The sequence below is a fragment of the Portunus trituberculatus genome, chromosome 23 (genome assembly GCF_017591435.1).
Source record: "Portunus trituberculatus isolate SZX2019 chromosome 23, ASM1759143v1, whole genome shotgun sequence".
Taxonomy (NCBI): domain Eukaryota; kingdom Metazoa; phylum Arthropoda; class Malacostraca; order Decapoda; family Portunidae; genus Portunus; species Portunus trituberculatus.
In genome coordinates this window covers 13,855,595-13,870,819 of record NC_059277.1, presented here as the reverse complement: position 1 = coordinate 13,870,819, position 15,225 = coordinate 13,855,595, and the positions used below count along the sequence as shown (strand labels likewise).

The following is a 15,225-nucleotide window of genomic DNA, read 5'->3' as shown; positions in this document are numbered from 1 at the left end:
GAGAGAGAGAGAGAGAGAGAGAGAGAGAGAGAGAGAGAGAGAGAGAGAGAGAGAGAGAGAGAGAGAGAGAGCTGTTTTTATCAATCTGACAGTCCTACACTAAATAAATATTCTCCTTGACATATAAACACACACACACACACACACACACACACATCACTTTATGGTTTGTTTACTTTCTTTTTCTTTCTTACTTAAACAAATGACTAACAGCTAAGCAACACAGATAGAAAGAGTGAGAAAAAAAGCTCCTTTACACACTGGCGTAAAGTGTAAAGTCAAAATTATTATAAGATATAGAAAATTACAGTGTTCTTTTACTTTTTCGCTTTTCTTTGCTTTTTTTCTTTTTCTTTCATTTTTCTTCCTTTTTTGTATTTTGGTATCGAATTAAAGTCAAAATTATTACAAGATACAGAAGATTACAGTGTTTGTTTACTCTTTTTTACTTTTCTTTGCTTTTTTCTTTCTTTTCTTTCATTTTTTTTTCTCTTTTTGTATTTTGGTATCGAATCTCCCTATAAAATCAATTCAACTGTTGCAATTAATAGAAAAAAAGAGCCAAACATTCCCTGACTCTTTCCTTGTAAGTTTCGAACCTATACATATTATTACTCCACGCTTCTACTTACCTCCTTACTTTATTCTTATTCTATTACATTACTTTTATTATTATTATCACTCCAGGCTTTTACTTGTCTCCTTCCTTTACTTTTATTTTCAACTATTGAGTCTCTGCATAACATTAATCTATCCAATCCAATTTACAGGAAAGGAGAGGATATTCTCCTACTCCTTACTTTAAATTTTTGGGTTACACATATTTCTAATCCAATTTACAGAAAAAGGAGAGGCCATTTTCTACTTCTTACTTTAAATTTCTGGATCTCAGTATATTTTTAATCCAATTTACAGAAAAGGAGGGACTATTCTTCTACTCCTCACTTTATTTTTTTGGGTTTTACCATATTTTCCATCCGTATCCAGTTAATAAAGAGAAGACAAGGAAATCTATAATGATGACCACAAGCTGAACAAACGTAACCTCATTTAAACTGCTAATATTTCCTACTAAACCTCTCAGTAGACTCTCAATTAATCGTGGGACCAAGGACCATATTCTGAAATGCCTCTACGCTACAACCCTGCTACTTTCACGGGCTCTATGTGAAATGACACGGATTTTCAAGGGTGTGTTTTCGATTCTAAAACACATATACAAGATATCTACATAATTACCAGGAGAAACACTCTTGAAAACCAGGCCAATCATTACTGTGGTCTTTGTAACACTTCTGGCTGCAGCTCCACTACGTTTAAAAGGTTCCAGTTGAAGCTACAATTGTTTTTATTGTGAATCTAATGACAGATCAAGAACATCTCAATACAATTAACTAGAGAATCCTTATAATTAATTAGACAGCCTTGAGAGCCCTTCTAATCCTCACTGTGGACTTAACAACACTTTTGTCGGGATTTTCAAGAATGTTTCTACTTTTGTACAGAAAAATAACAAGTTTTCTACATAAGCGACAGGAAAACATTAATCATCATTGTGCCCTTAGAGAAACTTCTGACTGCACTTGAACAACTTTTAAGGGTTCTAGTTAAAATTACATGGTTTTCAAGAGCATTTTAACAGTTTTAGTGAAAGATTAACAAAATGTTTATATAATCAAAAGCAAAAACAGTCTTGAGAACCTGGCTGTTTATCTCCGTCACCTTTGAAACACATTTATACAAACATCCAAAGACATTTTTATGATTTTTAGTGAAAAATGTATACGATTTCTACTTAACTGACAGGAAAAACATTCTTGAGATCCTGTCTTACCATCACTGAGCCTTTAAAAACACTTCTGGCTACACGTACACTATTTTTCAAGCTTTTTTTTACGGTTCTAGTGACAAATTAACAAGATTTCTACTTAAACAACAAGAGAAAGAAATCTTACTAACCTGACTGATAAATATTGTGTCCTTGAGAAATGCTTTGGTGATCGAGAACAAAAGATTTAAGACTATGAGCTTTAGAATGGAGGGAATAAGCTTAACACAGTGGAAATAAATGAGGTTTTGTTACTGAACTGTTGACTACTAATACTACAACAACTACTACTACTACTACTACTACTACTACTACTACTATATAAAGTGCTTAAATAATTATAGTAAGGACAATAAGTAGCGTGGTCATATAATCCTCGTATTCAAGTATTCTCATCCACTTTCTTTTTCTTCTAATCTAGTCTTGAATATGTAGCACCTTTACATACCACTACCACTACCACCACTACTACTACTACTACTACTACTACTACTGCTATGGAGGTGGCGGTACATCAGCTGTTGACGTGCGGAAAGAAAGGATTTGTAGCAATGTGAATAAAAAGCAATAACAGTAAATAAAATGAAATAAAAGTTATATTCGTTCCGGTAATCTAGTTGAAGAATTAAATGAAGTTAAATGAATCTCTCTCTCTCTCTCTCTCTCTCTCTCTCTCTCTCTCTCTCTCTCTCTCTCTCTCTCATAATGTTAGTCACTTTATTCTCTTGTTACTTGCCTCACTCACTCTTTTCCTCACTCACTCGCTCACTCACTCACTCACTCACACTCACTCGCTCGCTCATTCACTCATTCATTGACTCACTCACACACTCACTCACTCGCTCACTCACTCATTCACTCTTTCATTTACTCATTCACTCACTCACTCGCTCACTCACTCACTCACTCGCTCACTCACTCATTCACTCACTCACTCGCTCACTCACTCACTCACTCACTCACCCTCTATTACATAACTTTCTATATTACTACATCCTTTCCTAATCTTATATTCCTTCCTTCTCTCTTCCGCCATTTCTCTTTTCTATTAGCCAAACTTTTATTTCCTTTTCTCTGCCTCAATTCACGCCATTACTTGCATTCCTCCCTCCCCTTCTTTATTCTCTCTCTCTCTCTCTCTCTCTCTCTCTCTCTCTCTCTCTCTCTTACGCTTCCTTTCTTATTTCAATCTTCCTTTCTTTTATCTTTTTTCCCCTTCCTCCTTCTGTCCTTTTCTCTCTTCCTTTCTCCCTTCTCTTCTTTCACTCAGTCATTTCCTCTTTTCGTTTCCCCTTTTCTTCTTCCTTCAGTCCTCCTTTCTTGTCGTTCTCTTCCCTCAATCGTTCTCTCTTATCTTTTCTATCGTTCAATTTCTTTCCTTCATTCCTTCCCTTCACTTAATTTCCAAGAGATCTTTATCCCACCCTCCTCTCTTCTCTCTCTTCTCTCCTCCCATTTCTTCCCTCTGTTAATATCTCCCTCCTTTCCTTCCCTCTTTCCTTCCCTTCCTTCACGTCTTTCTGAGCAAATAGATGACCTTCAGACAGGATGAGCCTCTATGTCAACGAAGACGCAGAGGAGGAGAGGAAGGAGGAAGGAAGAAGAGGAAGAAGAACTCGAGACAATATTAATATAACCTGAGGCGAAGATTGTGGGTATCGCTGCCCAAACTCACACACACACACACACACACACACACACACACACACACACACACACACACACACACACATACAGGAGCGAGCGAGTGAGTTCACGGTATATTATTATCAAAAGTAAGACTCACCTCCCTCCTCTTTCCCTTTTTTCCTCCTCCCGTTCAAGTTAATGGGACAGATTATAGTGAAGTGAATGGAGGGGGTAGGTATTCTAAGTAAAGTTTATTCTTTTTCTCTCCTTTCTTTTTTTTTTACTCTCCTTCTCTAGAGTATAAGGAAAAAACACTACTACTATTTCTACTACTGCTACTACTACTGCTATTACTACTGCTACTACTACTACTACTACCGCCACAACTACTACTACTGCTACTGCTCCTACTACTACTACTACTACCACTATTACAACCACTACTACTACTACTACTATTACCACTACCACTACTACTACTGCCACCACTTCTAATATACAAAGAGGCTAGGCAAATATAACGAGACACGGTAAACAGCACGACCACGACCACCACCACCACCACCATTATTACTACTACTACTACTACTACTACTACTACTACTACTACTACTATATAAAGTGCCTAAATAATTATAGTAAGGACAGCAAACAGCGCAGTCACAATTTCCTCTTATTCAAATATTCTCATCCATTTTATTTATTCCTAATCTAGTCATGAATATGTAGCACCTTTACATACCACACCACCACCACCACCACCACCACTACTACTACTACCACTACTAATACATAAAGTGCTGAAGTAAACGTCGTAAATGGCATAGAAAACTTTCCCTCCGCATGAAGTGACAGAGCACAATGTTAGCTGACGGAAGGGGGAGATAAGAGAGTGATAAGCGAGAGAGATAAGGAAGGAGACGACAGCTTGAGGGAATGTTGTAATAAATAGACCGTTTGTGGGGAAAATATGCGATAAAGCGAAGAGTAAGTGGAACAAAGGAATAGAAAAAAAAAGTAAAGTAAAAAGTGAGAGAAAAGTGAATACGATAAATTAAAGAGGTTGGGAATAAAGAGAGGAAATAGAATATCAAATTAAAGAAGGGAAGTGAAAGGAAGTGAATTAAAAAAAATGGAAGAGATTAGGAATAAAACTGGAAAGTAGGACGGAGCAGTAAACAGAACTGAGGGAATAAAGAAAGGAGGTTTTGAATCACACACACACAAATAGAGAGAGAGAGAGAGAGAGAGAGAGAGAGAGAGAGAGAGAGAGAGAGAGAGAGAGAGAGAGAGACCACCTGCGCCTATCTTTCGTGTCTTCCTTTAAGTCAGACCAAACCATTACCTGCTTTTATTAAGATTCACAACACCTAAAGAACTTCATTTACAACCTGTGTGTGTGTGTGTGTGTGTGTGTGTGTGTGTGTGTGTGTGTGTGCGCGCAATAACCAGCTCCATAACTCCTCGGAAAGAACGAAACATTTAGCGTTCCTGATTAAGAGAAACGAGACGAAGAGATTAGCAAAGATTTCGTTCCTCTTTTGCTGGTCGTGCTCCTCCTCGGAAACCAGAGAGATTTAGACAGATCCAAAACTCTGCCAAGGTGTTGAGAGAGAGAGAGAGAGAGAGAGAGAGAGAGAGAGAGAGAGAGAGAGAGAGAGAGAGAGAGTAGGGGATATGAGGAAGAGACAAAAGAATAAAAACGAAAGATGAAGGAAAGATAAGAGTAGAGAGAAACGAAGCGAATAAGAAAAAAAAGATAAGGAAGAAAGGAAGAGCGAAAAATATGATTCACACAGAGAGAGAGAGAGAGAGAGAGAGAGAGAGAGAGAGAGAGAGAGAGAGAGAGAGAGAGAGAGGTGGTGTCTGTGTTGCGTGGCGCGGCCCAGAATAAAGGAAGATTATAGACACAAACTTGGCACAGAGTAACAATGATACGTTGCCAAAGTTATTTCATTTAATCTACGTGAACCTTTGACGAGACAGGCAAGGAGGCAGCAAGGAGGGAGAGAAGGAAGACAGGAAGACAGGAAGGCAGGGGACGGGAAGGCAGGAAGCAGGATAAGGAGGGAAGGGGAGGCACCGCGCGGCACTTGGGTGGGAGAAAGGGGACATGAGGAAGAGGAGGAGGACAGGAAGGGAGGTGAAGGAGAAAGGGAAGCAGGGCGGAAAGGGAGGACTGCTATTAACTCTCTTTGTGTGTGTGGCCTTTAATTCTCATCTCCAGTCTACGAAGGAGTGTGTTCATTTATATGTCTGTCTGCCTGTTTGTCTGGTTTCACTTCGTCACTCCATTCACTTGCTAAGTATTCGTAATCTTATCTAGTGTAAATTGCAAGATGATTCCAGTGTGCACTTAAACCCTTCAGTACCAGGACGTGTTTTCATATTCATTCTGGTGACCATTTGGCAATTCTATACAGCTTCAGAAACACTTGTGAGGATTGATGTAATAAAGACTCTGGCCATTAATCTTCTGACTTTCATAGACTCTTGCTAATGTAAATAAAATCGTCTAATCACTCCATTGATTCATGATGAAATACGATCCAGTACTGAAGAGGTTAAAGGAAAAGGAATGATTGAAAAGTTGATGGTTAAAGTTTTTTCTATTTTTTTTCTCTCTTTCTTTTTGTTAACCGGATTTGTACTGCCATCACTTCTGTGTCCCCAACCTGGTCTGGTGTGAGTTTATGGAATGCTCTCGTCACACACGTAAAGGGGAAAAAAAAGTGAATGTCTATAAATCAACGGAAATGAGTGAAATGAAGGAATTAGTGTGATCAAGCTTTCCCTCAACCATTACTGGATTACTGGACTCCTTCTTTTTCTTTTTATCTATTTATTTTTTTGCACCTCCACCTGTCTCTGTTTCTAGAAGTCGTGTTTTGCAGGATGATTACCTCGATTCTTGGGACTCTTGAGACCTATTTATTGTACTTTTAAACACTTTACTCTCCTTTCCTAACTTTTAAAAATTTTTATGGACTCTTAATATGATTGTAAGGATAGTCTAACAAAGATTATATGCATTACTATGGTAAAAAAAAAAAACTTAATAGAGATAATAATCATCGCTGTGGTCTTTCAAAATACTCCCGATGAAAGCAAAGTGTCTTAATATCAACACCAGGAAACAGTTTAGTGTAGGATTCCATCAAACATTAGATTCTCAACTGTTACTGGACAAAATTTCCCTTAAAAATTCAACTTATCATCTATGTGGTCTTAGAAAACAGTCCTAGTGAGAGAATGAAACTCTTAGGAACACTGGTACGGAACAGAGTAACTCAGGGTAACTGTTGGGTGCAGTGTTGGCCATGAGACGTCTTACATACCACACACGCCAACCAGCCTTGACCGTGCGTGTGTGTGTGTGTGTGTGTGTGTGTCCTTGTGTTGTTGCTGGTGGTGGTGGTGGTGGTGGTGGTGGTGGTGGTGGTGGTGGTGGTGGTGGTGGTGGTGGCGGCGGTGGTGGTTGTTGAATTCCTGTTTTCTTTATCATTCTCTTGTTTCTTTCGACCCATCTTGTTCTCCCTTTATTAATTCAAGTATAAATGATTTTCAGTATTTTTTATTTATAGTTTAGATTTTTGTGTCATTTTTAGTAGTTTCTCTCTCTCTCTCTCTCTCTCTCTCTCTCTCTCTCTCTATCACTGCTACTTGTCTTGCATATCATTATTTTTATTTCTTTTTTATCTTATTTTTTTTGTATTCATTCGGCGTTTGATCTCATTTCCCAGTTTAAATACAATATCTTTCACTTCTTTTTTGTTTCTCTGTTTGTCTCTGGTGGTGGTGGTGGTGGTGGTGGTGGTTTCATTTTCTTTTCCTTTCCTTCTTTACATTAATCTTTATCCATCTCTATTCTTCTTCATATATGTTTTCAAATTTTCCTCTTTTTCCCTTTCCTTCGTAGTTGTTTCTCCTCCTCCTTCTCCTCCTTGCTGTCCTTTTCTCTTGTCCTTGCTTCTATTCTTGCTCCACATCATCGTGTTCCTCTGGCACCAACAAATCATAGCTTTTTAAAACATAAATGATTTGCTTCGTAACGGTGTGTGTGTGTGTGTGTGTGTGTGTGTGTGTGTGTGTGTGTGTGTGTGTGTGTGTGTGTGTGTGTGTGTGTGTGTGTGTGTGTGTGCACTTAACCCCTTCAGTACTGGAACGCAATTTTACCTTGATTTTTTGGTGTGATTAGATGATTTTATATACATTAAGAACGGTCTATGGAAGTCAGAAGATTAATGGCCAGAGTCTTCACTATTTTAATCCTCACATAAGTTTCTGAGGCTGTTTAAAATTGCCAAATAGTAAGCAGAATGAATATTGAAACACGTCCTGGTAATAAGCTCCTGTCGCCTTCATCTTAACTAGACACTCACGGGGTTTTCATAGCAATTAATATCTCATGCTTCTAAACACCAAGAGATCCTGATTCACCGTCTTTACTCCCATTAAGAAACAAATACACGCGTTTTCTTCAGCTTGCATTAAGTCTTAGGCGCGTTCAGAGATATACGAGACGCGATTATGTGTTTGTGTGTTGAGTAATGTTTATGGGTGATTGCTGACGTGTGTTTCATGGGGTATGAAGTGTCAGAAATGTGCTAATGGTTGTTTTGTGGCGCTGACTGATGGAAGGAACGAGTGCAGCAGTATTGGCACCTCTCTGTGGTTCAAGTATTTGGGAAGGATAAAGATTAAACTTAACTATGGGGGAAGTATTCTTATTTTTCTTTTTCTCTCTCTCTCTCTCTCTCTCTCTCTCTCTCTCTCTCTCTCTCTCTCTCTCTCTCTCTCTCTCTAAGTCTAGGAGAGAAGAAAAATGTAGGAAAAGATGGAATGAGATAGGATGAAAGAGGCAGGAGAGGAGGATAGAAAAAAAGATTAGAAGGAGAAGAAGAAAGGAGATGAAGAAGAAGAAGAAGAAGAAGAAGAAGAAGAAGAAGAAGAAGAAGAAGAAGAAGAAGAAGAAGAAGAAGAAGAAGAAGAAGAAGAAGAAGAAGAAGAAGAAGAAGAAGAAGAAGAAGAAGAAGAAGAAGAAGAAGAAGAAGAAGAAGAAGAAGAAGAAGAAGAAGAAAGAGGGGAAAAGAAGACAAGGCAATAAGTGTAAAGGAAGTGTAAATTAGAGGAAATCTCTCTCTCTCTCTCTCTCTCTCTCTCTCTCCTTAAACCGTAAATTAAAAAACAATAATCACAACACACCATCCTCTCTACATTATATCCCTCTGTTTACTGTAATCTCTCTCTCTCTCTCTCTCTCTCTCTCTCTCTCTCTCTCTCTCTCTCTCTCTCTCTCTCTCTCTCCCCTTAATATATCTGTTTGTATATGACTTAACAGATTCGCCCGCGTGCCACTCGCTACCACCGGCGCGGGAGGAGGTACTTAATGCCCCGTCAAGTTGTGTACCATAGCTTTACTGGGCCACACAACTAGCACAGGTGTTCTGGCGCTCTGATGGAGAAGTGGGAAGAATTAACGGAAAGAAAACGGGCCTTATGGTTGATTTTTTTTTTTTTTTTTTTTGTTTCTGGCCTGTATCTCTCAGGACCGTCTCTCTCTCTCTCTCTCTCTCTCTCTCTCTCTCTCTCTCTCTCTCTCTCTCTCTCTCTCATGGTTATTATTGATATGCGCATTAGCTTCATTCACCACTGAATAGAACGCAGTATAATCTCTCTCTCTCTCTCTCTCTCTCTCTCTCTCTCTCTCTCTCTCCCATTATCATCATTGTTTTTTTAGTGACTAATTCATATGCGCATTAACTTGTGTGTGTGTTTGTGTGAAAGCCAAGGGTACAAAGAATAAGAAAAAATAATAAACTCTCAATTTACTCACCACATTGCGGAAAAAGTGTAAAAAATAAAGAGTTAAGTTGAATAAATGAATAATAAAGTAAGCTGATTTAGTCACTTAAGGATTCAAACTCCATTTACATACGTAGAGTTGCCTCGAGTAGTTATGTTTTTTTAAGCCAGTTAAGTCTCATTTGTATAGAATGTAGTAACAATTTGCATAAGGACTAATAAGTGACTTTGCATCGAGCCTCGTACACACCAAAAACAGTTGAATAAAACCAAAATAAACTCAGAAGAACAACATGAAATTAACTCCTTCAGAAACAAAGGCTTCGGTGACCAGCTTTTGTTATGGAGTGGTGGGCTTTCCTCTGTGTAGTGGTCGTTCACCCTCTTACAGCATTTTTTCTTTTTTTTTTCTTTATTCTTTGTATCATAACGAGTTGCTACTTCTGACATTTAATTTTGTAGTGTAACCTTTTTTGTCATACTTATTTTTTATTTTTGTTTTTGGCACTTCAACCTCTTTTTCAAAACCACTTTTCTTTAATTGTAATCTCCTTTTTCTTAACTATTTACTACTTATGACACTTATTTTTGTATTATTATCCTTTTCTTCTATAATCGCTTTTTTTATGTTAAGGCCTATAGCGCTTGCAGGCATATTTGAAGAGTGTATGTGGGAAGCGCTGTTCAGCATCCGCCCATAAGTGTCGCAGGCAATTTTGATTTATAGTGGTACCCATATTAGGGTCCATATCAACACCCAAGCGCATCTTTGGTGTAACTATCTAGAACCTGAGTATCATGGTGACATGTACAGTACCTTTAAACCACTCGACAAACGACATAGCTTCAAAGCGGTATGTGGTGGGGTTCGAACCTACGCGTGGACGTCTGCCTGATCCCACGCTCACCTTATCCATTACGCCACCGCCTCCCGCTACCTACTACCGCCTACTTCTTTTCACACTGAATTTTGTACTATAACCTTTTTTCTTAATAATTTACTACTTTTGACATTTACTTTTGTACTGTAGTCCTTTCTCCCATAACTGCTTTCTATTACTGACTTTTAATTTTGTAATATAACTTTTTTCCATAACTATTTCCTACTTTTAGCATTGTACTTTGTACTGTAATTTTTTTTCATAAGCACTTACTACTTTTGGCATTCTTTCATAACCATTTACTACTCTCAACACTCAACTATGTACTGCAGTCTTTTGCTTTAGATGGCTTTGTTACCTAGAGGAACCGAAATTAACCTCGTATTCTTTTCATCTTTTTCTTTAAGCATTTACTATTTTCCATACATATTTCTTTCCACTAAAACTTTTTATCTTAACTATTTCGGTGGCCTAGAAAAGACGCAAATAACCTCCTACTCTTCTTTATCTCCTTAAACTTTTTTTTCCTTACATTGGTTTGAATATGAAGAAAGAATAATAACATTTACTCTTTCTTACTATCTTTTTACAATTATTTTTGCAATACAGTCCTGTCACCTTAGAAAAGAAAAGAAACCTACTTTCTTTTCATCTCAAAAAATTTCTTAGTGATCTCAATGTGAACACGTATTACAGTGGACCATGCGTGCTTTGGGGTCCGAGGGGTCTAATCCTGTCCACAGTCCGAGTGTAGGCTGGGCTTCCTCACTCGGGGCAACGATTTCCTAGCGGGTGGGCTTTGAGATAGGAGGTAACCCAAAAAGTATCCCCTTTAGCCCATAAATTCCCTTGAAAAGCCCACATCGTACAGAAAAAATAAAACTAAATACCAATTTGTTACACTTACTTCTGTACTCCATCGTTTTAGAGAGTCTCGTTACCTATCATATAAATAAACATACTTTTCTTCCTCATCTCACACTACAGTCTACAGTGCTCCGAATGCAAACGAAGAATTATTATAGCAGGAAAATCTAGAACGAGGGAGTTTAAATATCTATAATGATGGCGATGGTGATTATAATACCTCACAAACACTAAGTCGGAGAGAAAAATGATATATAAGAGAGAGAGAGAGAGAGAGAGAGAGAGAGAGAGAGAGAGAGAGAGAGAGAGAGAGAGAGAGAGAGAGAGAGAGAGAGAGAGAGAGAGAGAGAGAGAGAGAGAGAGAGAGAGAGAGAGAGAGAGAGAGACGTATTCATGCATTTAGGTGTGATTTAATGTAATTGTGTGTAGCTCAAGTGTGCCTACAGGCGCTATAGGCCTTACCGTAAAAAAAATAAATAAATAAATAAAAGCTACATACTCATCGTCTTAACACACGTGAAGATAGAGAAAGGATATGAACAGGGAGAAAAGATGAGGAGGTCACTGAAAGCATCTGATAAGGCACCCAAACTACACAATATCCCTTAACCACTTCGATACTGAGACGCATTTTTTAATCCCCTCGATACTGAGATGCATTTTTTTAACCCCTTCGATACTGAGACGCATTTTTTAATCCCCTCGATACTGAGATGCATTTTTTTAACCCCTTCGATACTGAGACGCATTTTTTAATCCCCTCGATACTGAGATGCATTTTTTTAACCCCTTCGATACTGAGACGCATTTTTTTAACCCCCTCGATACTGAGATGCATTTTTTTAACCCCTTCGATACTGAGACGCATTTTTACCATGAATTTGGGTATGATTAGACGATTTCATTTGCATTAGAAAGGGTCTATGGTGGTCAGAACCATAATAGCCAGAGTCTTTACTATATTAATCCCCACATAAGTTTCTGAAGCTGTATAAAATCACCAAATAGTAACCAGAACACTTGACATGAAAACGCGACATGTTACTGAAGTGAAGTCCAGTGTGTTATGATACAATGGACTCATGATAATGGTGTTGTCTGATCCTGAGCACCTTTCACCTGTGCTGCCTTGTTGTTGTGTTTGGGAGTGTCATGTGTTGCATTGGTGTTTTGTGGAGCTCTCGTGTGATGGTGTGGTTATTGATTAGTGTTTGCTGATGGTATGGTGGTGGTGGTGGTGGTGGTGGTGGTGGTGGTGTTGTCATTCTTTTGCTTCTCTTTATTTTTTTTCATTTCTCTATTTGCTGCTTGTATTCATATGACGGTGGTGGTGGTGGTTGTGGTGATGGTGGTGTTATCCTTATTTCTCTTCTTGTTTTTATCCTTTTCTCACACTTTTCCTTTCTTTCTTCCTTCCTTCCCTCCTTTATTTCTTACTTTATCTTTTTATTTCTCTATTCATTTACCTCTATCTATTTCTCTCCTCCTCCTCCTCCTCCTCCTCCTCCTCCTCCTCCTCCTCCTCCTCCTCCTCCTCCTCCTCCTCCTCCTCTTCTTCTTCTTCGTATCCTTGACTCCTTGAGCTTCCTATTGTTTGGTAATTCTTTATGTCTGTGTCTATTTGATTGTTTGTCTGTCTGAGTTTGCTTGTTTGTCAATGTGTACATGTCAAGCCTTAATTTGTATGTATCTGTCATTGGTTCTCTCTCTTTCTCGTATTTGTTTGTCTTCCTGTCTGTCCGTTTGTCTGTCTGTCTGTCTGTTTGCCTCCCTGCCTTTCTGTGTGTGTCTGTTTGTTTCATAGCCTGTTTGTCTGTCTTTGTGTTAATCTATCTCTTTGTCTCTTTGTATGTGGGTATTTCTGCCTATTTTTTTCTGCCTGTTTGTCTGTCTGTCTGTCTGTCTTTCTGCCTCTCTCTCTAAAGAAGATATTCACTAAATTTATAAAACGAATTGCAAACATAACGACGCATCACAGAAAACAAACAATGTAAATAAACGAATAAAAAAATAAATCATTCATGCTTCATTTTTTTTTATCTTTCTTCCTTTCCTTCACTATTCCTCTATTCTATTTTCCCATTTTCACTCCCATCTCTTTCCTCGCCAAGTGCCCCCCCCCCTCTCTCTCTCTCTCTCTCTCTCCCCTTCTATCTCCTTTTCCACTCCACGTAAAATTTTCCTCCTCTTCCTCCTCCTCTTCTTATTGCCTGGCCTCCTCCATACCGCCCCTCTTCCACCTCCTCCTCCTCCTTCTCTTCCCCTCCTATGTTAGCCCAGGCCCGAGGGTCGCTGTCAGTTGGGTCAGACAGCTGTAGTTTCTTATACACACACACACACACACACACACACACACACACACACACACACACACACACACACACACACACACACACACACACACACACACACACACACACACACACACACACACACACTCGTTCATGCATATACATAGTCTCATTACTGTGGCTTATATTTGAAAAGGGAGTTCTTTTTATATACATTTTTCTACTTCACACACACACACACACACACACACACACACACACACACACACACACACACACACACACACACACACACATTTATAGATAATTTCCTCTCTGTATCTGAATTACATCTCTCTCTCTCTCTCTCTCTCTCTCTCTCTCAAGACATAATTAACACCAAGACTCATAATCTCAGGCCACCACGAGGTTCCTCTGCTAATCTGCACCGCTAGATGGCGAGATGAGTGCCTCGACCTTCGCGCGGCGCCACTGCCTCAACCAGCACCCACGCGCCGCCTCGTGCCAGAGTACTCGCCCTCCCAGACTCACATCCTCCTCCCGCCTCGCCGCCACCCACCTCTCACATGCATTTCCACAGCTGCTTCTCCTCCTTTATCGAACAAAAACCTGAAGGATATGAATGTTTGGTGTGCAAGTTTGTCTAATATTTTGTACATGTGTTTTCTCAGTTACTATTTCCCTGTTGCTCTTCCGTTTATCGAACTAAAACGTGGAGGGTAAAGAAAGGTGGGTTTTGGGGTTTGTAGGTGTGTGTGTGTGTGTGTGTGTGTGTGTGTGTGTGTGTGTGTGTGTGTGTATGGTTTTCATTTGTGTTTATGTGGTGTCGACAGACAAGCAGAAAGACAGACAGAGACAGGTATACACACACACACACACACACACACACACACACACACACACACACACACACACACACACACACACACACACACACACACTCTCACGCCAAACGACCTACGGGAGACAGCGAGAAAGAAAGACAGAGAAGGCAACACACTCAAAGCACACAAACACACTCACACACACACACACACACACACACACACACACACACACACACACACACACACACACACACACACAAAACCCACTCACTCCCAAACTATTTATGCGTCCCACGTGCCAACAAGACCTGCATCACATACACCACACAACCCAGCACACCAGACACCGCATCGCACAACGCATCTCTCCTTACCTGAACTTTCACACCCGGAGTCGCGCTGGGGAGGGATGGGAAGGGTCCTGCTGCGGGAGGAGTACCTATGTAGCACGTCCTCCTCATCCTGCCGGCGGGTCCTCGAGGAATAGTCCCCGTAAACCCTGGAGCGACTTGTGCTAGACTCCTGCCCCATGAGTTTCTCGCGCTCTCGCAATGGATACTGATTAGTCTTGCTGTCCAGTTGGCGACGCAGCGCACTCAGTCGGTACATGGCCATGAGGGAGGCTGTGCGACGGGCGAGGCGGGCGACGCAAGGTTAGGCGGGGACGGGAAGGGACGAGAAGCAATGGGAGGGGCTTAGAGGGCCTGAGGGTAGGGAAGGAAGGGACACAACAGGTGGGAGAAACAACAGGTGAGAAGTTGAGAGAAGGTGCTATGACAGTGTGTGTGTGTGTGTGTGTGGTTGGGGGGGGTTGTAAATTTCAGGAGAACTACAAGATGCGTAAACAAAATCAAGCGAGAGAGAGAGAGAGAGAGAGAGAGAGAGAGAGAGAGAGAGAGAGAGAGAGAAGGTGGCAGGGAGGTAGCTACAACAGACTCAAGAGAAGGGAAACAATCGTCACACACTTTCTTTTCTTTTCCTTTTTTCCACAACAACTGTAACACTTTTCCGGAACACTGAAACAAACAATTTTTCCCTTTATTCCCTTCACCAACACGCTCGGAGAGAGAGAGAGAGAGAGAGAGAGAGAGAGAGAG

At 40.0% G+C, this 15,225-nt stretch overlaps 1 protein-coding gene across 4 annotated transcripts in view; it reads right to left on the bottom strand.

Moving 5' to 3' along the window:
• The window catches only part of LOC123507929 (cAMP-dependent protein kinase catalytic subunit 1), a 697,649-nt gene extending 682,686 nt beyond the window's left edge, over positions 1-14,963 (bottom strand). For 2 of the 4 annotated variants that reach the window (XM_045261286.1, XM_045261285.1), the window contains exon 1: positions 14,503-14,963. In XM_045261286.1, the coding sequence (XP_045117221.1) occupies positions 14,503-14,743 (241 nt within the window). In that variant the 5' untranslated portion in view covers positions 14,744-14,963. The remainder of the gene's footprint in view (positions 1-14,502) is intronic. The other 2 variants (XM_045261288.1, XM_045261287.1) reach the window with 1 other exon arrangement.
• Positions 14,964-15,225: the final 262 nt, after the last annotated feature.